The 27,387-nt window shown below is 37.4% G+C and overlaps 1 protein-coding gene across 1 annotated transcript in view; it reads right to left on the bottom strand.

The window, feature by feature from the left end:
- Positions 1-628: 628 nt before the first annotated feature.
- The window catches only part of LOC145673463 (cilia- and flagella-associated protein 45-like), a 65,250-nt gene continuing 38,491 nt past the window's right edge, over positions 629-27,387 (bottom strand). Inside the window, exons 6-9 of the mRNA XM_081743187.1 lie at positions 21,876-22,049; positions 16,722-16,937; positions 11,350-11,519; positions 629-1,126 (exon numbers count right to left, since the gene is read on the bottom strand). Coding sequence (XP_081599313.1) covers positions 1,063-1,126; positions 11,350-11,519; positions 16,722-16,937; positions 21,876-22,049 — 624 coding nt within the window. The 3' untranslated portion in view covers positions 629-1,062. The remainder of the gene's footprint in view (positions 1,127-11,349; positions 11,520-16,721; positions 16,938-21,875; positions 22,050-27,387) is intronic.

The raw sequence follows: 27,387 nt of genomic DNA on the forward strand, positions 1-27,387 counted from the left end.
AAGCTCAAGGATCAAATTCAGCTGCATTTACAACTATGAGTAGGGATATGCTAGAGCGCGCGTGGGGGCGAAATAGACTACTGTATAGATATGTGTCATGTGACAAAAGGAAACCACACCGAACATTTGTAACACACTGTCTGAAGCTTGGGCAGTTATTGTACATGTTATACATTTTTTGTAATACAGTCCTTTCAAACCCGATGAATTATTTATAACCACCCTGTATTGTAATATTCTTATTGAGTAGAGGTACAATCTACAATATTGAAAACACTACCAGGTTAGCATAAATATTACAGATGAAATGTGTTCCTTGCGGAATCATATTTAGGGAGGGTAACTCTTTTGTATTTGGTAACATGAACGTTTTTAAAAGGTTCTATTTCATGGCTATATTATTTTCAAGTATAATGTGTTGTTAGCAAATTCAGTAGCATCGTATTTTTACTAAGTACATGTTCCCTTTATCTGTCTTATATATCAGCATAATTTGCATAATAGTTTCTAGCCATCTGGAATTAATTTTGTTCACTTCCATAATTTTGTTTCAGTAGTTATTTAACAGACTTATTTATTTAGTTGGTAGACATACAAGTTAAGCATATACTCAAATTATGCACAGATCTCTTGGATTTAATTACTGTTATATATTTCTCTATATCAGCTATAAGGGAATCTGAATATGGAAGTTTACAAAGTACAATGGCAATTCCCTATTGTATCAAAAGAAGAAGGAAAGGTAGAAGTATCTTTGGAAACAGTTAGTGACCAAAATGAAGTCAATATACATAAAATCTATAATATACATAAAATCAATACAAATCTATTTGCTATTTACATTGTACGTAGTACACATACAAATGACTTCAAAGAAAAAAAGACACACACACACAAGAAGAAGAAGTTTGTGAAAATCGAAATACTTATGGCTCTATATGCAAAAGAAAAATGTTTTATAAAAAGTTTTTTTCTTGTTCAATACACACAATTTTGAATGCCACTATTCGATTGTATTATTTCATTCACACACAAACACACATGCCCAATTATCCAATGCTTTCACAGCTTTGCATTTATTTGCCTTTCAACTTCTTTAACATATACTTCAGGTACTTTTTGAGCTCTGAAAAAGAGAGAAAACGATTGACATAAAATATATATCTTATATGTAGGCTTCTTTTTGTCCATGGTTGACTTAAAGCAGGTTATGCATTTCTACCGCAGATGTAAACTAAGAACAATTACTTATATATATATATATATATATATATATATATATATATATATATATATATATGTTAATGAACTATAAGAGATGAACTATGACAAACTGTAAGAGGTGATTCCTTACATTAAAATAAGAGAAAACGTTCATATTCATATGGACCTATGGCGAAAAATTTATAGTTTCAGAGCTAGGGCTGTCCAAAATCGCGAAAAAGCCAAATTTGAACAGGTCCTATTTCGAATTCCAGAAAACTGTGGATGGTGGTCCTTATCAGCGCAAAGGAAGTCACGCATACGCAATCCAGAAATGCATATTTCATTAATTTTCAGTGGGTGTACAGAGTATTGCATACAGGGTGAAATTTCAAGACATGACATCAATCTAATTTTGAGATATCCTCTGACTACTTTATGATTGGTCCAAACTAGGCAAACGATAAGCCTTGATAGCAGTAAACACAAAATCCTTTGGCGCGATGTCAGAAGTGTTAAGGATCGTCAGCAGCACGGTTTCTCGTACTCGGGAAAACACATGATGTAATGTTTTCTTTCACGCTTATAAGTGAAGAAAACGTGAAATATACCGTGACGAAATACCTCGCATCTCACATTATTCCGTACACGAAAACATGGCGCTGTCTATTCCTAACACTTCCGACTTCCCTCCGAAGCATTGGATGTCCATTATTGTCAAAGCTTACCTCCTGCCTACTTTGGTCCCTCCTTGAAATCAGGGTATATCTGAAAACTATTTAGATTATATATGAAAATTACACCCTGTAGGGAATACCCTGTATACCTATTGAAAATTGACGAAATATGCACATTTGGATTGTGTATGCTTGGCTTCCTTTACGCCAATAAGGACCACCATCCACATTTGTGGGATTCGAAATAGGGCCTGTTGAAATTTGGCTTTTTTCGCGATTTTGGACAGCCCTACTCTGAAACTATGCATTTTTCGCCATAGGTCCATATGAACTTTTTCTCTTGTTTTCATGTGAGGCATCACCTCTTACAGTTTGTCGGTATAGTTCATTAACACCCTCTATATATATACACAGCGTTTTTGTTTCTAAGAATAAGGGTGCTACATATGCTTTAAAAATGTCTGATTCTTACATCTTAATTTTATAATACAATAAACATAGTGGTAACAGAGGGCTGCAAATGGAAACCACCTGAAAGTTGTTTTCGTTTTGATAGGTGAATTTAATAGTTCTTGACTCGCTGATTCCGAAAATGAAGTCCGTTTTTTCTCATCACCCTAGGTTTTTCCGCAAATTGACTTTGAAAATCCAACCCAGTGCCACAAAATTTGTACGTAATATGGGAACAGAAACACGAAGGAGCTATACAGATGTCTGTACTGAAATGAAAATCTAAATGAATACATTCACCTACAAAAATATGTTCATTCTTATATATATAAAACCCTACATCTGATGAATATGTAAGAAAAACAAATACTTTTCAGTTGTTTTTCAAACGCTTTTTTCTGGGTTTTGGGATAGGTATGTCTGGTCCATGACCCACAGGTCCTATAGCCAGTGTTCGAAGTGGAAAAAGAGCAGAGGCGGTATGTTTTATTACGATTTTGACTCGACGTACCGGCTACCTAAATGTTCAAATACAGTGAGGGTATGTTACCTAAAAGATTGCATTTCAATTTACATAATGGCTGAAAACCACTGGAGAGCTTCTCTTTAGTTACGAGGGGGGAGTTAATCCGTCGCCGACAACTTTCTGAAATATATATATATATATATTCTCTTATGTTTTATTATAGAGAATTATACACAAAAATGCTCAAACGCTGAGCTTATATATTAACAATTTCCTGCGGGAATGTTCCCGGACCCCCCAACCACTCCACAGAGGTATTCCAAACCCCCGGAAAAATCGTCCCTACAGCACAACCCCTAAATCCGCTCATACCCTATATGAATTAAGACAAAAAGACCCGAACATACATACGAAAGAAACAATTCAATATGGCACATCAAAATATAAACTAGATAAACTTCTTTGAAGACAACTCATTTTAAAAACAAAGGTAGAAAAAAGATAACAAAAATGTCGATGTTATTAACTTAGAAATTATTTGTACGTAAGAAATAAAAAAAAAAACTTTTTATGTGCAAAGCTATTCCTTAACTACTGTGTATAAAAATGGATTTATTAAAGGTATTTAGCATCTCCTCTCCAGTGATGGTATGTCTTGATCACTGAAAAACCGTAAAATATTTTAGCCGTAAAATAGAATAAACTTGAAAGGTTCACAAACTACTATTGATTGCTAAGAAAATCATGTTAAATGTCGAATTTTCGCTGTCAGCTGTCAACATTGTTAAGGCATTGGTAAGAAAATGTTTTGTGGAAAAATGTTTACGTTTACATTTTTTTTATATCATACTTCTCGTTCATACTATCCCCACTAAAACTTTTCGTACTTATGTGTTCACCATCTTTGAAGAGGATAGAGAAACCATGAGTTTCTCGCGAAAAGTTCTGGTCGCTTGTGTTACAGCATCCCTAGATAGTACACTTGGTTGACTATTTGACCTCATGTTACAAACTCATACTGTAGTATCCCACAGATATGAGAAAATATTAACATCGTTTGGAGTTGTGATTTTGATTGCCGGAACATTTTCGATTCTGGGGAGTCACCTGTCTTCCATTAGATACTGTCGTTTTGTTTCAGGATCATACGCGAAGGTTTCATTGCCTGTCATTATTTGGCCCAAAACTTCGTCGTGCCTCTCCAACAGGTCTGTGCACACTTCCACCCTCCATTGCTTTTGTTCATCAGTATGATCTTTTGAAAGTATATTAGGGATGCCAAGTCATGCGTTAAAATTTTCCGCACAATTTCTCTATCAATGTTCACTTTGCTTGCTATAAATCGCACAGTCAGTTGCCGATTTGCATGCATAATTTGACGAAGTTTGGCAGTTTTCATCTGTTCGACTCGTTACAGTCCGCCATACCTCTCGTCGCCAGTCACTTGTTCTCTCTTCTCCGATAATCGTTTAACTCATTTGTATATTGATGTTTTTCTTCATGGCATTTTTGCCGTATACCTGCTCTAACTTATCCTACGTATATTTCACTGCCTTTTTCCCCAACTTTACCAAAAATTCCACGTTTGTTCGTTACTCCGTTTCCAGCTCAAACACTGCTGTGAGACATTGAAATATAAGCTTCTGGAAAAATATAAAGCTGCTTACGTAGGCTGCTCTCAATCACATATGGAGGCGAGTTCGCGAATTTAATTTTCAGAACTTATTATACAGAGATTGTTCAGTCTACATTTGGCCAATTTCGACTTACTTAAAAATTTAGAAGAATCCATGGCGCCAGGTCCGTAAGTGCTCGATGTGTTTCCCTTGGTTCCTAACAATAGCCCGACAGCGTAATTTCCACTGTAATAGGCTTCTCTGAAGAACTGGGAGGGGAATCTTATCCCATTCTCTTTGCACAGCTTTCCAAAGTCCTTCCACAGTTGTCTCACGCCGTGTTCCCAAAGCCCGCTTCAGCAATACAAATCCACAATAGTCCATAGGACTTGCATCTGGAGATTAACAGGTACTTCATTGAAATGTATCACATGTATACCACTTGCCTCCTCCATCTCCCTGTAGAATGCGAGGGACGATCGTGAGGTATGTGATAAGGCCTTGTCCATGTGAATGCGCACCAGATTGGCGTCATTTCCGTACATTGTTGGAATCTCATGCTCGTAGATCGGCCACATGATCTGCTCCTGAAAATACTGCGAATTTATTTTGCAGTTCTTCGCCGCCCTACGAATCTTCAGTTTACCTCGGTAACAGTAGCCAGTAACGACCATGAACCCTTTTGGGACGGATTCTTTACAGACACGGACCCACATTCTGAAGTTCTTGGCGCCTTTCTCTCGGTACATGATGGCTCTCGGTTTGCCGCAATCGGAAAGGTAAATCCATGCTTCATCGAGCGTTACGACGTACATCCACCTTTGTTTTGCCAAATGTCGTTCGTACAGCTTCCGGGCGTTACACTTTCATTCCTTTTGGTGGGCATCCGTGAGAAGATGGCCGCGAGCTTCCATGACTTTTTCCAGCTTGAGTTGATGGTGTAACGTCCGGCTCACAGTCCCCTAAGACACGTCAAGACGATTAGCCATACACCTTTGTATTGGCGGATTTTCTTGCATTGCCATTTTGCGAAGTTTCCTCTGCATGGTGGAGGTGGCCTTGGTGCATTCCCGCTTCCTAGGCAATTTCATTGGTGATCCAAATGGTGGAGCTTCATTGCCCTTGTACTTTTTAATGACATTTTTTATTCCACTTAAACTGATGTTGCAACCATTTTTCTTGCACTGTTTTCTAATGACAGGAACACTAAAGTGGGCGTCATAAAGAGCCGCAACATAGCCTTCCCAAAATCAGCTTAGTTTGGGCAGCATTTTGGTCACAGAGCGGAAACCCACACACTTGGAAACAAATTTAACACAACACACAACAATGGTCCTGTTTTGTGCGTTATTGTCGTCCGCGCAGAAAAATAAACTCCGTTTCCAGGAACTCACTGCACAACACTGCAGGACACCACGAGCCAGGTCGGGTGAGTCTATTCTGCCCGGGAGGGGGAAGGAACGAAGTCGGCCAAACGTAGGCTGAACAACCTCTGTATATAAGAGGAGTGATCAGAAAGTAAGCTTACAAAGCCTGAAATGTGTATAACCAATACAGCCCACAGATAGTACGTACATTAGTTTACTTTTCAATATAGTCTTCATATCGGTTGAGGCATTTGTCGCATCGTGGGATGAATTTGAAGATTCCCTCCTGGTAAAAATCCTGTCCTTGCGTGTTCAGCCATGTTATCACGAAGTGTTTTACCTCCTCACCTGAAGCGATGCGACGACCTCTTGAGTGCTCCTTGAACTGCGGGAATAGGTGAAAGGAATGAGGTCCTGGATGTAGGGAGTGTCGTCGATGATGTTCCAGCGAAACTGCTTCAATAGCGTGGTGGTCTTCTGGGCTGTATGCGGGCACGGGTTGCCTGAAGGAAGATGACGCCCTCGGTGAGAAGTCCTAGCCGTTGCATCCTGATTGCTTCGCGCAATCGTGTCATGGTCTCACAGTATCGGTCAGCGGTCACTGTGCGCCCTCTCTCCAAAAACTACACGAGTATAACACTGGCGCTGTCCCAAGCCACTGTGGCCATCACCTTCCCGGCAGATGGCGTCACCTTAAACTTCTTTGTCTTTGAAGAGGAGGGTGTTTCCGCTTCTTTGATGACCGCTTACTGCTGGGGGTGTAATGGTAGACCCATGTTTCGTCACCCATGAGAATGCGGTGGAGAAAACAGTTCCCTTTCGTGGAGAACCGCTCCAAAAAGTTGCACACTTGTCCCCATGCGCTTTTTCTTGTGTTGGTAGGACAGATTACGTGGAACCCATCGGAAACAAACTTTCCAATACTGCAGAATATCGTGCACAATGTGACAAATGCTTCCGAACGATATTCCCAGTTCTGCCAACAGATGCCGTAACGTGATCCTCGTGTTGTCCTGAATCAGCTCCTCCACGCGAACTGTGTTCAAACTTGTTGATGCCGTGCTGGGTCGGCTATTGCACTCCTCATCGGTGACGTTTTCTCTACAAGCCGCAAATTTTCGACAGCATTCTGACATGCTGACGAGATGAGATATTACAATCTCTCTCTAAACCTCTACCAGCTGCCGGTGAATTTCAGCCGCGGTTACATGTTTCGCCCACAAAAATCGAATAACTGAGCGGACTTCTTTACGAGTTATGTTTATCTACAACTAGTGCCGTAGATGGCGGGTGGCTGAAACTCAGCACAGTTGCCAACTCTATTAGAATTACTACACACTCTTTTCTTTATAATAGACCAAACTCCAGAAATATCGCGTCTTGAAACCTTACTTTCTGATCCTTCCTCACACACACACACACACACATATAAAGGTAACCAAGAAAGTTCTGTCGTTTTTTCACCCACCACCTTCGAATATCGATATGTTACCTAAGGCATACCTGGAACATCAAAAATAGTACCCATCAGCATCAACGACTTTCTGCCAACGCAACGTTCTGGAAGACCATGGATTCCATCGTGGTAGAACTTGGTAGGCCGTGAAGCTAAGAAGGTATCAAGTGAATTTTGCACCCCTACTAGGGATTTGAACTGGCAGTCCAAGTGATTGTCCAAGGAATGGAACAGGCGATAGTCGGACGGTGCAATGTTCGGGGAGTAGGGTGGATGCAATAGTGTTTCCCATCCAAGGTGTAGAATGGTGTCCTGGATCATCCTAGCCACGTGGGGCTTAGCGTTGTCCTGTAACAGAAGGACCCCTTTGCGATTCAGAAGTTCTGGCTCCAGAGTTTTGAGTTTCTCTTGAACACGGCTCAACTGCTAGAGTATACACTTGCATTCGTGCTCTGACAAGCTGGTACCAGTTCCCGATGCACGATGCCGTGAGGAGTCCACCAAACACACAGGAGGAATTTCTTCTGGTGCAGTGCTGGTTTCGGTTCATGGGATGTTAACCAATGATGACAGCGCCGTGGAGCTTCGTTCAGAACCCATTTCTCATCACATGCCAACAACCTCCCCAGAAATGGCTCCCTCCTCAGACGAGACAGCAAAGTAACATAGCAGTCTGCTCGCGCTGCCTTCTGGCCAGAAGTCAAATCATGTGGGATCCATTGAGCTAACTTGTAGTGCTTCCCAAGTTGATTGAGGTGCTCCACTCACACTGAACTGTAGTTCCAATTCCTCACATGTCTGGCCACTGTTCGCCTCAATTGGTGCCTGAAGATCTTCATTTTGTACATGTGTTTGTTTTCTAGCACCTGGTGCGTCTTTGAGTGTTTCGTCACTGTTTTTAAACTTGTTAAACCATCGCTGCACTGTCTGAATAGTCACAACAACCTCACCAAAAGTCTGGCATATCTTTCGCAACGCTTCAGCACGTTTGACTCCAGCTGGAACTCGTACAGTATACACGCCCTTATGACACTCTGTGGAGGTCCCATGTTCACTCTGTCCTTAAGCATGTTCACGGTGTAACTGAGCTGACACAACCAGGTAGTATGTTGGATATACCCACACCAACAACTGACCTTCGTCTTATTCATTCGCATTCAACTCACGGTGTGAGGGCCAATTGAACACAGTCCTCCGCAAAAAGCGACACTTTCTTGGTTACCTTATATATATATATATATATATATATATATATATATATATATATATATATATATATATATATATATATGTGGGGTGTTAATATATATACTACACCGACAAACTGTAAGAGGTGATATTCCTCACATCAAAATAAGAAAAAGTTCATATAGACCTATGGCGAAAAGTGCACAGTTTCAGAGCTAGGGCTGTCCAAAATCGCGAAAAAGTGAAATTTCAACAGGGCCTATTTCGAATTCCAGAAACTGTGGATGGTGGTCCTTATCAGCGTAAAGGAAGCCACGCATAAACAAGCCAAAAGTGCATAATTCGTCAATTTTCAATAGATATACAGGGCATTCCCTAAGGGTGTACCTAGGTAATTCTCACATATACTCTCAATAGAGTTTACAGATATACCCTGATTTCAAGGATGGTCCAAAGTAAACAGGAGGTAAGCCTTAACAAAAATGGACATCCAATGCTTCGGAGGTTAAAAACCTGCAGCTTCATATATATATATATATATATATATATGTGTGTGTGTGTGTGTGTGTGTGTGCGTGCGCGCGCGCGCTGACGATCCTTAACCTTTAGGACACGAAGTAACTATATTTAGTTACCTAAAAATAAGGCTTGGGACACGAGGTAACTATTTATAGGTACCTTGCAGTTTGCCCACTAAACCTAATTGTTTTTTAACTTTTTGGGTATCAAATACATGCACTTGCATGTCCTTTATTCAGGGGACATACTAGGCAACTGCTGAATACAGAAATGATGTTGTTATTGTTTTTTAAAGTGAAGGAACGTGACTGTTTGTATTTGTCATACAAGCTCTTTAAAACGCATTTAAATTTTTAAAGTGCGCAGATTTGTTCTTAGAGGTTTAACACAACAATAAGTTAATTGTTGTGAAAGAAAATATAAATAATCACTCAGGAGACGTTTCCCTTCCAATCTTGGTGCCAGGGACGTAATTGGGAATAGAGGATGTGGGGGGAGAGGTCTTGACCTGGCTGAGAAAGAAAGATTTATTTCTGCACGTGGTAACAACATACAGTGATAAGAGAGTTGGTTGGGTTTCTGGGCTACTACAGCCCTTGTAAGACGTAGATATCGTTGTTTCTCTTTTCATATGTGTGTTGTTAGTCTGAACTGAGTGTTGTGAGCGCGTTGTTTCCTGCATACGAATTTTAATATAACATACAGTAGAATATACCTTTACGGACCCTAAAATTTGAAAATTTGTTATATACCGTTGGTTTTACTTGTGAGACTTTGGTGTTTCGTGTATTAGTATAAATGGCATTGAGAGATGTTCTCGGTTCAAAAGACATTCGAGACGAGTTGGAAGCAATGGACACAGATTCGGAGTGGGATGAAGAACAAATTGAATTTCCTTTCTCAGACACTGACGAATTTAATTTTGATGACTTTGATGATGATTCTCCCACCCCCTAATCCTTGATTACAGTGATCGGGTGTAAAGCATATTAATTATGAAACTTCCATGTATTCTCCGTAAAATGCTTCAACTTTTGTGAGTCTACTGCTATTAGAGCCTGAGCTACGATCATTTGAAAATAACCTTGCAGTTTGTCATTTTTGTCCTAATCAGTGGCGTAGTTACATTATAGTTTTGAGGATTGTCCTAATTATGCTGTATGTATCTTATGTTAACACTGCTGTTATATGCTATTGAGAATATATCAAAGAACATTTTGATGCACATTTTATACGCATCGTCAATTTCTAGAGCAGCAGAGGGGGGATGGAACTCAAAATTTTTGTTAGAAAAGTTTTAAAATTCTGTTTTCCCCCACCCTGTAGTCCTAGATTAGAGTGGTCGGGGGTAAACGATACTAATTATGAAACTTTCATGTATTTTCTGTAAAATGCTTCAACTTTCGTGAGGTTACGACTATTAGGGCCTGATCCACAGCCATTTGAAATTAACCTTACATTTTGTTCAAAATTGGCGCCGTATCCCAAACTTTATTTTTTAAAAAGGCTCCGTAATTAAAAGGTTAACACTTCCAACATCGCACCAAAGGATTCCGTGTTCACTGCTTTCAAGGCTTATCGTTTGCCTACTTTGGACCAATCATAAAGTCAGAGTATATCTCAAAATTTGGTTGATGGCATGTCTTGGAATTTCACCCTGCATGGAATATTCTGCACACTCATTGAACATTAACGAAATATACATTTTTTGATTGCGTATGCGTGAGTTCCTTTACGCTGATAAGGACCACCATCCACATTTCTCTAATTCGAAATACGGCCTCTTGAAATTTGGCTCTTTCGCGATTTTGGACAGCCCTAGCTCTAAAACTATGCACTTTTCCCCACAGGTCCACATGAATTTTTTCTCTTATTTTGATGTAAGGAATCACCTCTTACAGTTTGTCGGTATAGTTCATTAACACCCTGTGTATATATATAAATATAATAAATATTTATTTTTCCATAATTTATCTTGCTCAAGGAGAGATTAAACCTTGAAACTCTGCCTCCTTGCGTACACCACTGGCCACTCGATAATTTTAATAATGTCTTCAAAGAGAAAATCACTGGAAGTTCCAGAGCTACGATTTGATTCTGTGGGGGAAGGGTTGAAAAAGCCAGGTTCACTACTACTGCCGTTGTGACTTCCATCTTGTAGAACCAGAAGTCGCCACAGTCATGTGCTCAAATCGATCAAGTCTTTCCAATATTATTGACAAGAGAACATGTAGCGAAAAAATATGTATTTTTGCTGATGACTGTATAAACAATTTAAAATTGTCAATACTATCTTAAATAAATAAAACATCAAGTTTGTACTTTCGCAATCATTCTAGATATACTCGTACTTAGATTACTGATTACCCTTGATTGTCTACAACTGTAACAATCCCATGAAACTTACCTCATCTCTTCAATTTTCCTTTTCATTACTTCTTTCAACCTATCTTGTCTACGTTCCTGTTCGATTCTAGTCGCTTCCTCATCTTCAAATTTCTTCTGTTGCTCTTCGATTTTCAGTCGTTCTCTTTCATAGATTTGCTTTTTAATATCACGTCTATATTGCTCCAGAATCTGCCAAAGAAAAAGGAAACTATTTTTTAGAAACAAATGTACAAGCTTCGTAAAGTAGGAGAGTGAATTTCTTAAATTGTAAGAGAAATAAAATAGCCTTTTTCTTTAGTTAATTTATTCTTGTGGAAAGAATAGATTAGGCCAGTCGAATTAGAAATCGCTTAGTGCTCGTGGACATAAGTAGTACTGATTTTTTTCTTCATAAGACTATTTTAATTCTTCCTCAACAACATACCAAAAGTCTCCGCTGATTTGATTTGTGATAAGACCGCCTTCTTGGAAAATACCAGACGAAGAGGCACCATTTGATTTTTAGTTAGTCTCTCAAAAACTGCTAACTTTAGAAAGAGAATAAGCAGGGTTAATTTCAGAGAACTAAATTTTCTATCAAACAGAGTTTTTGGATTTTGCTTACCACTCACTGTTCTCCAGAAACTGATGGTCACTTTCCGGAACAATATATTTATAAGCACCTGAGAATTGTCAGTTTCATCGAAATGTTGAAATACTTTTAGGATTAGAATTGATGGGGGCCGCGATAGCTCAATGGTAGAGCGCTCATTTCTGACACGTGAGATCCCTTGTTCGATCTCAGCTCCCGCGAAGTTTACTTTGTGGTGGACGAACACCGTGTGTATGGTTTTCCTCGGGTTTCTTCTGTTTCCTCTCACTTTTTTTTATTCCGTCTCATAACCGTCTTCCTTAACCTCGGTGCACAATTGTGGAACGCTTAACTTAAAAAGAAAGAAAGAAAGAAAAAAAAAGGAAAAGTCGGATCAGTGGAGACTTTTAATATGTTGATGAAGAAGAGAACTGCAACAATCGTAGGAAGAAAAATATTTATTACTAATTATATCTACGATTAATGGCTAATACGACTGGTCAAGATAGAAGCACAGTCTTGTTCTTAGGACGATGTACCATCCCAATATTTACAGGTTCGATTAGGGGAATAACATCTCAAGTATAAGATCCACAATAGCAGAATAATTTGATTTCCTTATTTGCTGAATTATTTCCGTTTCTTAACCTCTGTATCATAACTACAGATCCAACCGTTTATACCTGTTGAAATAGATATCTGTAATATTATAATATCCAATCTATAATGCAACTGCAGTAAACTTAATCCATTGCGATGACAAAATAATGTCGCCTTTATCAATTAGGATATTATTAGCGTTAGGCGGGAAAGATTATACCTAGTTCTTAGAAGTACAGTACTGGAGTTCAGGTTTGTGAACTTCTGATAACTGCAATTTAAAGGATTTGATATCTGTCTAGGCCGATCTTGGAATCGTAAATAGCCGAGATGTATATAAAATCCTCGGTTACTTATGATATACAGGATGGACCAATTATTTTGATATGCCTTTTTAACTTTTAAACTAATGGGTTATAAACACTGAAATTTTCTACTATGCAAATATCGACAGGGGGACATACCCTGCAATATCACCAGATTAATAGTGTTGCCAACCCAATATTAAGTTATGTTGTTTTAAATACTATTACGTTAGGTTATTACATATCTAAAATCTACATAGTAAACGAAGTCTTATAATATCACACTTCTTATACAATGCTGGAAATAAGAACGTTGCAACAATATCACGAATACAGAAAAGCAACAGAATTTGAGGCATCTACAACGGTAATAACGCAAGTAAAATAGACGGGGCCAATGCACATCCAAACTACCTTATTGTCAAATATTATGATCATGATATAACATATTTCCAATAAATATGAACGAAGTTAAAAGAGATTGAAAACGGCTTTTTTAATTTTATTTTTTCAAAATACTTTATTCGGAAAAGCTGCTGAGACAAGGATTAGAAATTAGATTTCTGTGCTTTTGGCATCTATGGCCATATTAGCCCGTCATGTATGAGGAATGACGTCCCTTGGCAATCACACAGAATAGGAAATTGGGAAGGAAGAAAGGAAGCGGCCTGGGACCATTATATGAGGTACCATCCTGGCATTTGCCTGGTGCGAATGTGTAAAGCCTAGGAAACCCTCAATCACGATGGCTGGTCTGAAAAAGATTTTAGATTTTTCGACCGAGTGCTTTATTGGGAATCGAACCCGGGACCGCTCGCACCAAAGGTGAGAACATTAGCTACTGCGGGGCCATTAACTGTTGTTATATATATTACATTCAATCATATAGATGATTTTCAATAGATGTAGAGATCTTAATGTCGTTCACACCAATTTGAAATCACAAACCGTTCTGGAAATATGGTAAACAGTGATAAAGTTTGCAACACTGCTTAAAATTATAAAATTCCGATAACTTGATGTAGTTCCTTCCTTCCTTCCACCTCATACGAGGGTTTTTTTTCATTAAAGGCACAGATCTTGCATCCTTGATTGCCTATATCCTGAAAATTGAGATTATAATAATTAGTATTAAGTAAGTTGTTTAATTTTTAAGGTTGAATACTATATGACTTTTTTTTTTTTTTTTCATTCATTTATGCATTTGCTCTTGACTAAGTTCGCAGAGTTGTATAAGAATATCTGATGAGTTCTTGTTTGTTATTTTATCCAATTACAACTACCAAAAACAATCGTTGGAATGTTACAGAAGCAAATGATAGTAACAATTGTTTTAAAAAGTTTTCTAAATACAGTGAAACCTGTCAACTTGGCCACCTCTCTAAGTTGGCCACCTGCTTATCTTGGCCTAGTTTGTCTTGAACCTGCATTTTCCCATAAGACATTCGTTACTTACTACTCTATAAGTTGGCCACCTGTCTATCTTGGAAGTTGGCCACACTGAAGCAATGTTTATCCTATGATGATAATGATAAATTTACCTGCGTATCTTGGCCACGCAAAATACAGTTTTGTTATTTTCGTTAACTCTTTTGTATTCCCATATGAGAGGCAGATCTTCTGTATTTATGACTGGAGAAAAGAAGCAAGGATTCCTGCGATTTGCTCTTGGAGGTCAATGGCCAGAAGACTACCCTGATAAAGGAGTGGTGAAGGAAGATGTGAATAAGAAAAAAGCACGTACAGGAATTCAGGAAATGGTTGTACGTATTTGTTTATCCTGTCTGTTTTGGTAAAACCATTAGCTATATCAGCTCCTCTCATCAGTGGGTAGCTTTAGTAATTCTGGAAAATTCTCAAGGTTAAAACTAACCATCTCAATTGTCAACTATTGGCACCTGTCGGCTTGTCAAAAGGTAGCGGAGTTTTTCAGATATGAATTCCCTCAAGATTTTCTCAAAACATCTTTTGCTCCGAGGGAAACACTTCTAGCTCATTAATAAGAGGTAGTTACCTACAATATTAGAATGTGCATATCTGCCAAAAAGAATAAAACAAATACGTCTAGAATGAACCACTATTTAGTAACAACTGAAAAGAAGTCATGTAAATTGCATATGAATTTCTCAATTTATAACAGCTTTTCTTGTTTTCAATCTGAATAACTCAGTGTGCTATAATATCAATTTCAATAAACTGCGTACATACGCTTCTGTTTCATGGTTGTTTGTGTTATCATGTTTTCAATCCGAATAATCCAATGTACCAGACTAGTTTTTAGGAAGAGAAAAGTATGCACATATATTAAACATACTATAGTAATATTTTCTATTACTGTATATTTTTATTACTCTATATACATTATTTATAAGTAACTGTCGTGCCACTGCTTATTAAAATTTTACAATCAAGTAATACTAGAAATCATATTCTAAAAATACACAAATCACACTTATTTTCTGTAAGTTGGCCACTTTTCGATGGAACCGATGGTGGCCAACATAGACAGGTTTCACTGTACATTATTTGAAGCAGTACAGCAATCTTTACCAATATTTTTCATATCTCCGGACCGATTTGAGATATCAAATTGCTGTAAATGACATTATGATTTTTAAGTCTGTTGAGAACCATCTATGTGTTTGGATGTGATACTTATCTAAACACTTTCCAAATAAAGTCCTTTTTAAATAAGTAAAATTTTCAATTCCTTGTAACTTTGTTTTTATTTATTCGAAATGCGCCGTATCATGATCGTACTATTCGGCATTAAGGTACTTTGGATATGTTTGTGATACTGTAACACCCTTGATTTGTAAAACTGAATAATAAATGTGGTATTGTAAGTTTTAGTTTTACGTGTACTATAAATGAAATATGAATAATCTGACGTACTCCCATTTGGACAAAATTAACTACATTGAGTTGGTATCACCGTTAGTCTGCTGGTACAGTATTGTAGAGTATGTGAAACAATATCGTTCTGTCGATATTTGCGTGATACGAGTTCAAAGCTTTTTTTTTTATCTATTAGTTTAAAAGCTACAACGATGTATCAAGTTAAATGGTCAATCCTATATGTAGTCCAACCTCCAGTGAAGGCATGTGTACTTTGGATTCCACACTAAACTGTGGTCTGTGTAGATTCAATGTTGAAATAGAACATCAAACTAATTAAGAATTAAACTACATCGAACATTAGATTTAAAAATAAATAAGTGAAAGTATGTACAGTCCGAAAAAAAAAAAAAACTGAACACGAGCATGTAAGTCTATTGTGAAACGACGAAGTCTTTTGCTCCAAAATAAGTGTGCACGGGAGGACGCCGAGGTTTGTCCTGGAGTGATTCGTGCCACTTAGTCGTTATGTTGATTCCCTGCGCTGTTAGGCGTAGTTTCACAATAAACTTACATGCTCATGTTGCAGGTTTTTTTGCTGCGGACTGTACAAATTGAGAGAAGTATGCTGAGATGTACTGGAACAATTAGCTAAAAACTGTAGGAGGAAAAAATAAACATGACTTAAACTGCTCCATTCCTGAAAAAGAAAAAGAAGCCGTATTTTTATCGAAAAATGTATTATTCATTGTTTTTATAATAATGCTTATCAAAGTATGATGCTTCTTTTAGGTACTAAACGTTAAAAGTGATTATCAATATGTATATTTTTAGAAACTTACTTTGCATTGTAGATAAGACATTTAAACTTCGAAATAAAGGTTTTGATTTTTAAAAAATGCGTAAGTTTTGGAACCGGGCTATATATATATATAGGGTGGTAAATTTCTGTCCTATCTGCTTATTCCAACTGAAATAAACATAATTACAACCATCTTGTACAACAAATGCATATTACAAATAACACTAGTTAATCGACCGGATTATTAGCAATATTTTAAATATTAACAAAATTACCTGTTTCTTTCTTAACTGTTCCTGCCTTTCCCTTTCTTCTGCCTCTGCAATAGCTTTCTTCCGTCGCTCTAACTCTTCTCGATCCTTCATTAGTCCCTGCAACTGCATCTTATGAAGATCTTCAATTTGCTTCGCCCTTGCCTGATTTAACATTCTTACTTCATCTCTTTTGCGCTGCGCTGCTTCACGCTCCTTCTTCCTCCATGCACGTTCCACCTGAACAGAAACAATGTCTTACATTCTATTTTCTTATACAGAGCGTTCAAAAAGTCTCTATACACCTGAATTGTCACATATTCAAAGCAACGAGAAAATTATTTTACTCAAAATTTATTATATCTTATGGCATAAAAGCACTATGTACAGGGCATAGCATATACACACACATTTTCACAGCAAATGTTGGAAATGTCCCCCATGAGCCTCCAAACATGTTTGCATAACCCCAGAAGTAAAAATCCGGAGGAGACAAGTCAGGAGACCGAGGTGGCCACAATCCCTTTGAAATTATTCGATCTCCAAAAACCTCTTGCAGTAATCTCATGGATTGGCGAGCTGTATGTACTGTAGCACCATCTTGTATCCAAGCATTACGAATTTCGTCTTCCGTTAGTTCTCCCATGAACTGGTGAATAATTTCACAATAACGAGTTGAATCTATTGTTTGTCTGAAAAATATGGGGCCGACTATTCTTTTTCTGGATATTGCAATCCACACCCCTACCTTCTGGTCATGCAGAGGAACTTCATGTATGACATGTGGGTTTTCTGCACACCAAAAACGTGTGTTCTGGGCATTGACGTAACCGGAAACCTAGCTGCAAACTTATCTTTGACTGTCTGTTTGTACTCACCTTGTTCACGGAACACATGTTCAACTAGGAATATTCGTTGTTCCAAAGTTAACACCATTGTTTCAGAGACCGCTAACTAGATGCAAAATCACTTCAACGTCACTTTGCCGACTGGAATCTAAGAAAGGAACTTCACGCAAGGCGATAATATAGCAGTGTTGCAAACCTTCGCATAAAATTTTATTTCATGAGACTTTGAATGCGACTTTGACTTGCCGTGATTCAGGTGTATAGAGACTTTTTGAACGCTCTGTATTACTAATGCTAGAGATTTCTAATTATTTTTGTTATCATTAAGAATAGAACTAAATCCATAATTAAGGCAAAGGAAAAGCTCGTTCCTCTTGCAGACAAAATACACTGTATCTATACAAAGCCTGTTTTGCAAAATAAACATAACTGCTCACATAACGAAACGAAAATACACTGTTTCCATTGAAATAAATTTATTAAAGAAGTTCGCGCTCATCGAGGTGCCAATCCTTTAACCTTGATACGATGTTTACAAATTCCAAGTATTTGTTTTTGATAATATTTATCCAATTTTTGCGACTCCAACAGCTTTGAAGATCTTTTCAGAGATATTCAGTACTCGTTGGAATGTGTTCACCGACTCATGTGAAATTCATCCCACAAGAGCTTAACAGGTGACAAACTGTGAAACTTTGGTGGCTATTCCATTTCTGTGTTGATGTGAGCCTGTTCATTGTTTTGCAGATAATTACTGTATAACTTGGGAGAATGTTTGGGGATTGTTATCCTGTGGTAGTACAAAGTTATGGCCCAAATCCGCGTTCCTAATTGAATTTTATCTCATTTAAATGTTGTGATATAAGTTTTCTTCAATTATTCTGTTGATTGAATTTAAATCACCAACTTGATTGCCTATAAAGCAATCCAACACAATAACAGTACTTTTTCCGTGTTTCATTCTAGGTATTACACAGTCGGATTGAAAGCACTTTTCGGAAGGGCGATGCACAAGCATCTGACGTTGGGAACCGAAAAGTTGAAATTTATGTTCGTCGGTAAAAGTACCCCCTTCCATTGTTCATTGCTTCAGTCTTTATGTTTTTCCCCAAGAGTACCTTTCGGTATGTTTCCTAAACAATAAACTAAAGGAAACGCTTAACAGCGTCCAAAGATAAATCCTGATAAAACTAATAAAATTATAAAAACAAGTCCAATTGAAAGCCTAAATATACTAACTTCAGAAAAGCCTGCACACTTTTTAGTATTAGAAAATCCAAAGAAATAAGGAAAATAATCGAAATTTTAGGAAAGATACTGGAGAGTGATGAAGAACTTCATAAACTAAAAGATAAAAGATGGCACGAGGAATAAATAAACACATCAAAGGACTCTAAATTAAAAACATATATACCAACACTGGATATACGAAGACAAATTGGGCACATTGAAACAGAGACTATGCAATATCTTTCGGTACACGGTCCCTTTAAATCACACTTTAAGAAGTTAAATATCGATAATAAGATGTGTGAATGTGGGAAAATTCAGAACCCAGAACATATTCTATGGAATTGTGAATTCTATAGAATCGGAAGAAATTAAAACAGAGGGACAAATTCAAGGAATTAGGCATAAAGAAAATTTTAATGGACAAAATTTCGACAGACCTGAAAACATATTAAAATATATAAGGAAAGCGTGGGAGAAAAGAAAATACTATCAACAAAATTTAAACTGACTACTAACAAAATTCAATAAAAAGGTACAAGTTCCCGAATCAACAAACAAACAAACATACACACACACTAAAAAAAGTTTGATAATAATCAAAAACTGCATGAATACTTTCTTTTAAGTGTTAGTGTTAGTATTTGTCTAGTAAATAGTGCGTTGTTTGAGTTTAGTGTTGAGTAGTACAGATCAATAGTCTTGTTTTTGAGTTTGTGTGGGAAATAGAAAGTGGTTGTAAATCTTTCCAATAATTAGTTGTAAACCAAAAGCAAATGCGAAATTAGTGAAAATGTAAAATGGAAATGTTTAAAAACCATATAAGATAATAGCGTAAAGTGTGTAAATGATGGCAGTAAATAAATGAAATAATAATAATATTAATAAAACATAAAAACAACGGGAAAAATATAATGCATAATCTTAAACTGAAAATGCCATATTATCAAGCAGCTTACTTAAAGAGAAACAGATGAAAACCAAAGAGGAAAGAAGAGATGTGAGAGTGTGTGAAAGTATCCATACATAATGTATGTGAGAGTATCCATACATAAAAGGAGAAACTATAATGAGGAACCACAAAGATAAATATGTGAAAGGTGAAAATGAGTGACAAACAAAAATAAAGAAACAGGAAGATACCAAAAATATGATGAGACAAAAACATAAAACTAAGAAAGACTAACAAATACTAAGCATTTTGATAAATGTATTTTTTGTTTGTTTATTAATTATTTTTGTTTTGGATGGTGGAGGAAGTTCTATTTTGTAAGAAAAAAGAAAAAAATAATTTGAAAAAGGAAAAGTAAGCACGTTTAAATGTATAAGGTAATGTGCTGCAGAAAAAGTGCCTTACCACAAACTGAAAGGGATTAAATCGAAAAGAGAAGAGAGAAAATGAAAAGTGTGTAGAGAGAGAAAAAGAGAGTGGGAGGCAGTAGCAACTGTTATATAATAAGTCCTGAAGATACAAGCAACGGCAGAGGAAGAAGAAGTAAAAAAAAAAAAAAAAAAAAAACTATGTACTACTGACACATCACGACCCGCGCAAGCACTATCTGTGCGGAACGCCAGCTATCACTTTTCAAGTCAACTGCACAATGTGTGCTGTTCTGTCTTTGCTGATATAGGTTGTACTTTGCACACACTTATACTTGTTGTTTTGTTGTATCATTGTTATATTATCTCTGTGCAAATATACTGCTTCTCTTATGGAGCAGTGTTGCACGAAGGTGGACATAAGTGATGGTAATGAGGAATCCTCTACCGGTGGAGGCGATGCGCCAACAGAGGCGATAACCTCCCAAATGGTCATTAACATGGATCATTGGGCCAGGGAATGTATGTGGTACCTGAGCACGGAGGTTGAATGATCTGAGGTAGGAATTATTGCTGCACCTACCGACGGACAGCAAACTACTCAAGTGGTGATGTCCAAATAATCAAACGGTCTACATCAGTCATTGGTACAGGTAATGTACGGTGTACTTCTACCGTAATTACAAATAGGCAGCGTTTGGGATTCTGTCGCTCTACCGGAAGAGAGAGCTCGCCTCTCATCCAATACGGTGATTTACACGTACTATTGGGTTCGGGAGAGATACTTAGTACCTAACGTTTCGTGATATTTCAGCATGTAAACTTGAGGTAGTCGGGGCTGCCCAACAGTGGGTGGATTTGGACAACCCTAACGGGAGGTTGGAAGGATTCGGCATATCTCCCAAATATGTGAGTAATACGTGTTATTGAATGCGGGTGGACACGATGGTGCACACGTAGTACCACTACACGGAGTTTGAACGATCAGAGGCAGGGTCAGGAAACAGCAAACCCTCCGGGAATTCCTCGAGATCCGCAATTTACGTTTGTTTCTGCCAAGTAATAATTATACCGTGCGATCGATAACTTATAAATCTTACTCCAAGGGGAGTTGAGCTTGCCTTATAACACGCGGGTGCCAACAATTTATGCAGGTAGATTCCGACTTGTTAGGAGAGTTCCCCCAATCAGTAACTATAATTGGTAGAAATTTAGGGGCCCTAAAGGACCTGTATAGGAGGGGTCTCCCGCGCCAATAATGCGTACGCTAACCATACAGCCAAGAAAGAGCTCAATGCTACTTCTGCACTTAGGTTTGGTACCTAGTTTTAAATCTTTTATTTGATGCAGTAGGCGATAATTATAGTGGTTTCTTGAGAGTCTTCAATATCTCCGAGTACGATTCAGGAAAAACACTAATCTCTTAAACATATTTAAAACTCACTCATCTGGTACGGACATTTTCTTCAAACTCCACGTACCTTCCTGTGAGCATGGTGCCTACGATCAAATGTTCACCTGTGTTGCAAAGGCTACCTCGCTCGGTTTGAGACCATGTGAGCTTACGATAATCGATATGGTACACTTGAATTTTCCCATGACTCTCTTTCTCCTTTCACTTTCTTTACAAATTCTTTCATCATTACTCATTTGCAGTTATCGCTCGTCTTCTAAATGGCATAAAACGTGGTGTACTAAATACCTCATTTTACCTAACTTCTCGACATGAAAAAAAATCCTACTATTAAATCCAATTTTCTGGATATGGAGAAACTCTTACCTCTTCTTGAGCTCTTTTAGCCTTCAAGGCATCCTTCTGCGCTTGTGCGTCTGACGCTTTTTCTTGCATTGCTCGTAGTCTAGCCACTTCTCTCTCTTTCTCAGCTTTAATTCGGTTCTGCTCTGCCTCATGTGCTGCTTCTCTTTCTGCCTTCTGACGCATGAATTCTTGAACCTAAAAATAAAACAATAATATACTACATATAACAAGAAATCAACGTTACTACCAACACAATGATAAATAGTAAAACGTGTAACACATACACTTCACTAGCAGAAGTGCTTCCTTTTCACCCGGTAACAGTTAATGGAATAATATGTATATTAAAATTGGGCAGGGAATGCTTAAAAACGGGACGCTACTTAATTCCTACAGTCTATATGTCGTTTATAAAAAATGGAAGAGTATTATGTGTGATCTAATAGTCAAGAAGTTCATATATAAATTAGTGAGAGACTAGGTTTTCTTTTGCGTGTAACCTAAAGTTGTATTTAAATACATGATGCTATGTGAGAATAGATGTATTCATATGGTGAGGAATGAATAAACAAGAATAATATGTGCTAGGTGAAAATAGCGTTTTCTGTTTGCATGGCAGCACTTATATGATATCGTTATAGTACTACGAGGTAAGATCCTTATATGTTGTGCCTGTATATACTATTTGGTAGCTCAGGGCTAATAAGAATGTTCTGGTGCAAGTCCAATTTAACAGGACAAGTGTGAGAAAGTTATATTAGCAACAATAAGTTGGAGATATAAGCATTACAGAGAACAACTTTTGAACATATAAAATTAATTGAGAATATTTGAAACATATATAAGCTTCTGTCTTCTGCTCAGAAAACTCATTGACACGAGATCAAGTTCACTAGTTCCTGACCCCTAACAAGAATATTTCCCATCGCTTTCTCGCATGCAAAAGTGTTAGGTTTACTCATTTAATGACAATTGTTACGATAAATTGTACTCGAACTAAATTTACCCGAACAAGCTCCTATATGACTCTTCTTACAGTATAAATAGGTTTCGTGCAACCGAAAAACAACACTCGATTCTAAGCAGTCAAAATGATGAAAATAATTATTTGATTTTTTTATGTGTTTCGCTCTGTATCTCAATTACCTGGATGCTAAATGTGATGATGGCCTAGAACCATCCTAACATTACATGAAAACATTAGTAAAAGATTCACTGAAATCAATCTAATAAACGTTGGGAGGTGATTCCTGACACAGAGATAAGCAAAAAAAAAAAAAAAAAAAAAAATCCTATGAACATATAGGATATTGGGAATATTGACAGAATTAACGAGGGCGAAAGCGTGGGAACAGTAAGTTCGAAGCGGTAGATACCGACGTGCACAGACACACAAACGCACGTTAGTCGGGCACATCACAGGAGATGTTCAAAGTGTCTACCATGGACAGCAATGCATGCATGACAACGCCAAATCATGTTGGGTCATGACGAGGAGTTGCACAGGCCTTATGAATGCGCTTTTCGTTGAAATCGTCGTCAGGAGTAGCATAGACTGCAATTTTAATGTGTCCCCACAGGTAAAAATCCAGTGGATTCAGATCCGGAGACCGGGTAGGTCAATGTACTGGACCACCGATCCAACGTATTGGGAAGTTGTTCAACCACCGGCGGATATTTACATTGAAGTGCGCAGGAGCCCTATCATGCATGTACCACATGTTGCGGCAAATCGCTAGGGGAACATTTTCCAGTAATACAGACAGTGTGATCCTGCAGCAAGATCAAATACTGTGCTCCATTCAGTCTTCGGAGTAAGGACCGATCAGTTGATCATGGGCAATACCACACCACATTGAGTCCAGATTGGTGTTGATGATGAGTGAGACAGTATCATGGGAATGTGCATCCTTTTATATGTGTGTGTGTGTGTGTGTGTGTTATGCAACTTGACGATACCATGCCTTCCAAACGTGGCCTCCCCAATGAACAGTACTGAAACCTGAAATAGCATGACGGTAGTAATAGCATGACAGTAGTAGTCTGTTGAATGAATCACTGGCAGAACGCTTCATGTGGTTGGAAATCCGCTTTTGCCAGTTCTTGTACCCTTTGCACGTGATATGGGTACAAGGCATTTTCATGTAACGCACGCCACACAGTTATGTAACTAACATACATTTCACGGGTAAGTTTCTTCGTACTCGTATCTGGTACAATGTCCACAGCTTCTAACATACGTTCGTTCACAACAGGTGTTCGTATACAACAGGGTCGACCAGCATCCACATGGGAAGGTAGTATGGTTCTTGTTTCACACACGCGCCGACAAACTGCTGCAAACATTCTGTAGATGGTTGGCGTCTGTTAGGAAAACGCTCCTAATAGAGTCGCGCTGCTTCTCACTCATTGCCATCTGCACGTACATGAATAACACGTCGGCCTGTTTGTGGTTTCAATAGTGCACTATGTTTTAATCAAGCATTGCTATTGACCTATTCAACACTCGAAGCACAATGACTGCAACCCTGTACGGTACCGTCTTGAACACAAGCGCCAACTCTACATTTTATAGATCGCCATCTCTAAGCTTATTGGTTTTCGATATCAGCCGCTTCAAACTTACTGTTCCTGCGATTTCGGCCCTCACTAATTCTGCCAATATGCTATATGTTCAAAGGACATTTTTTGCTCATCTAAGTGTCAGGAATCACTCCTCTCGACGTTTGTTACAATAATTAAGTTAGATCCTATATCTATCTATCTATATCTATATCTATATCTATCTATCTATCTATCTATCTATATCTATCTATCTATCTATCTATCTATCTATATATATATATATATATATATATATATATATATATATATATATATATATATATATATATATATATATATCGAGAGAGAGAGAGAAATGTAGATAGATCTTATTTATTATCTTTTTTCTACTATACAACAAGATTAGTACAGATGACAGTGGGCGCATTTATTTCGGGTAAGGAAATGGTAATGACTAGCGTCGGATATTAGGCAAAATCCCTATTTCTTAGTATTAAAAGTATTATAAAAATGAATCCGGTAAAGTTCATTTGATGCATCTTTGCCTAGATTTCAGCTAAATCTATTTTGACTATTTTGTTCTGTATTGTCTATATTATTGCTTAAATGCCGAATACTGTTTATTTTTTGGATTTTTTCCAAAATCAGGACTTCGTTGAGATAAGTACACTGACCTCTTCTTTTCAAGAAAACTTTCTATTCGCTCCAAGAAACTTGAAAGTTACAGAAACTAGCTTAAGTCAAAGTCAAACTCCACCCTGATATGTAGAATGAATGTTGCCACTAATCGCTTTTTCACAAACCTTTGCACTCTTCAAAAACAAACCGCGTAACTCAATTTGTATCACTTCGCGCACGAGTATTCAGCGATTGGTGCAGGAGAAAATGCTTCGTCTGTTTCCCGCAATATTTCTGCTGCTGCACGTGCATGTAATCCTTCACTGGTAACCTTCCTGCCTGCATGGCCATCATCAAATATAGCGCGCGCTGTGCGTATTTGTCAGTGGGTGTATCTGTTTTCCTGTTAAATTTAAATTTTTGTGTAAGATGTCAATCCACATATAGAAATGTGCTTTTAATTGAAACTAAAATGTTCTTAGTGTGATTTAAAAATACAATAATTGCTACTTAGGTTGAACAAGTGGAATTTCTTGGGGACTATTTTCTTATGAAAGAATAATGGTCATTTGGCTCATTGCAAGTGTTGCTCACTTCTGATTATATATATATATATATATATATATATATATATATATATATATATATATATATATATATATATATATATATTTTTTTTAAAGAATCGTAGACTGTTTAGTCAGTTTCAGAGAACTGGGATGCAAATGTTCATTATGTTACCCAAAAGAAAAACTGAGCCCTTGTACTAAATTTCTATTTAATATATTAAATGCATTATACTTCAGATAATTGGAGAGCCTTTCATTGGATATAAAAAGTTGTAGGCCTATTATTTTAAAGATAAGTAAGAAATAAAGATAAAAGCAATTTCACCGATTCGAAGTAGCGTAACGTCTGATGTTAATTCTGTATGTTATAATCAGGGGTAAAAGTGGATCTGAAAAGGTAGGGGTACGGTAGCAAGCGGCATGACGTCACGCCGCCCCCCGTCTATCCTTGCCCCTTTTAATTTCTTAGGAACTGGGGGACGTCGTAATATTTTTACGAGGTCGGGGATGGCGTTCTCCCGCGTTCCCTCACTTTTATCCCTGGTTATAATTCGCATATTGATTAAAAGAAACGATCGGGTTTAACTCTTAACATACCAAGCGGGGTCCTCTAGGAACCCCAGAGGGCGATATTTGGTGATACTGCTGCAACTATAAGAATCAATTTATTCTGGATTTTTATGTGTGTCCTGCATCCGTTTGGGATATACTATCTATTACATAATTAGATCAACGATGCGTTCGTTAATAAAAATACAAAAAATAAAAACACACTGGAAAATGTAAAAGCTCCATTGTTAAACTTGTATTTCAGATTTACAAACACAAAAGTATAAGATTGTACGAAAAACTGAATATTGCTCAAGTAAACATAATATTTGATGTCAACATTGCTCATTTAACTTAGGTATGCTTTTAGACATCCAAAAAATAATAATTTGAGTTGCAATACTATGTTGAGAAATTAAAATAATACTTGGGGTCCCCAGACGACCCCAGCTTGGTAAACAACGTTGACGAGTTAGGCTTGATACGTTAAGGGTTAAATGAACATTTAAGAGTCGTAAGAATGATTGTCCGTTCTCAGGAGTAACAAAATATCTGAAAAAATCTTCAAGGGATACTAAAATTGTAATCCATTCAATAAATAAACCCTTTCGCTTTTTTTTTTTTTTTTAAATGAACAATTACCCACATGTTCTCTTGCCTCTACTTTAGAGTCACGTAGTGATCCGAAACACAGTTTTGAAATGGATGGGGGTAAAAGAGCATATGTTTTAGTACATCTGCTAGTCAAGCTAATAAATATAGTAAGACAACAAAGACTAGAGAACATAGTAAGATCCAGTAGCTCTGATTCTAATTTTCCATGTTATTCCTTGACGCTATGGCAGGCTAAATAAAATTTAGTAGTGATAGATTGAATATTTTGAACCATTAATGCGAACTACCTGATATACAGAGGACGAAGATTTATGGTCAACCACGATTAGCCATGATTTGCAGTTACAGGGAAAATTTAAGAGATTGTTCAGCCCGGCTTCCAGGCATGGACGTCCGCAGGACTTTTTCAAGGAGGTAAAATACTGATTCCACGGGGGGGGGGGGGGGGGGAGGGGAGGACAAAAGACCGACACACAAACTCAGTCGCGAATACACAATATTTTGATACACGAGGGCACATAATACATCAAGTAAAACAACAGTTATTTGCGCGCATATGCTTATTAACTACAGTAAATAATCTATAATACCAGATACTATATTATTTAATATGAATA

This window comes from Thermobia domestica, chromosome 2 (assembly GCF_964235325.1).
Source record: "Thermobia domestica chromosome 2, izTheDome1.hap1.1, whole genome shotgun sequence".
NCBI lineage: Eukaryota > Metazoa > Arthropoda > Insecta > Zygentoma > Lepismatidae > Thermobia > Thermobia domestica.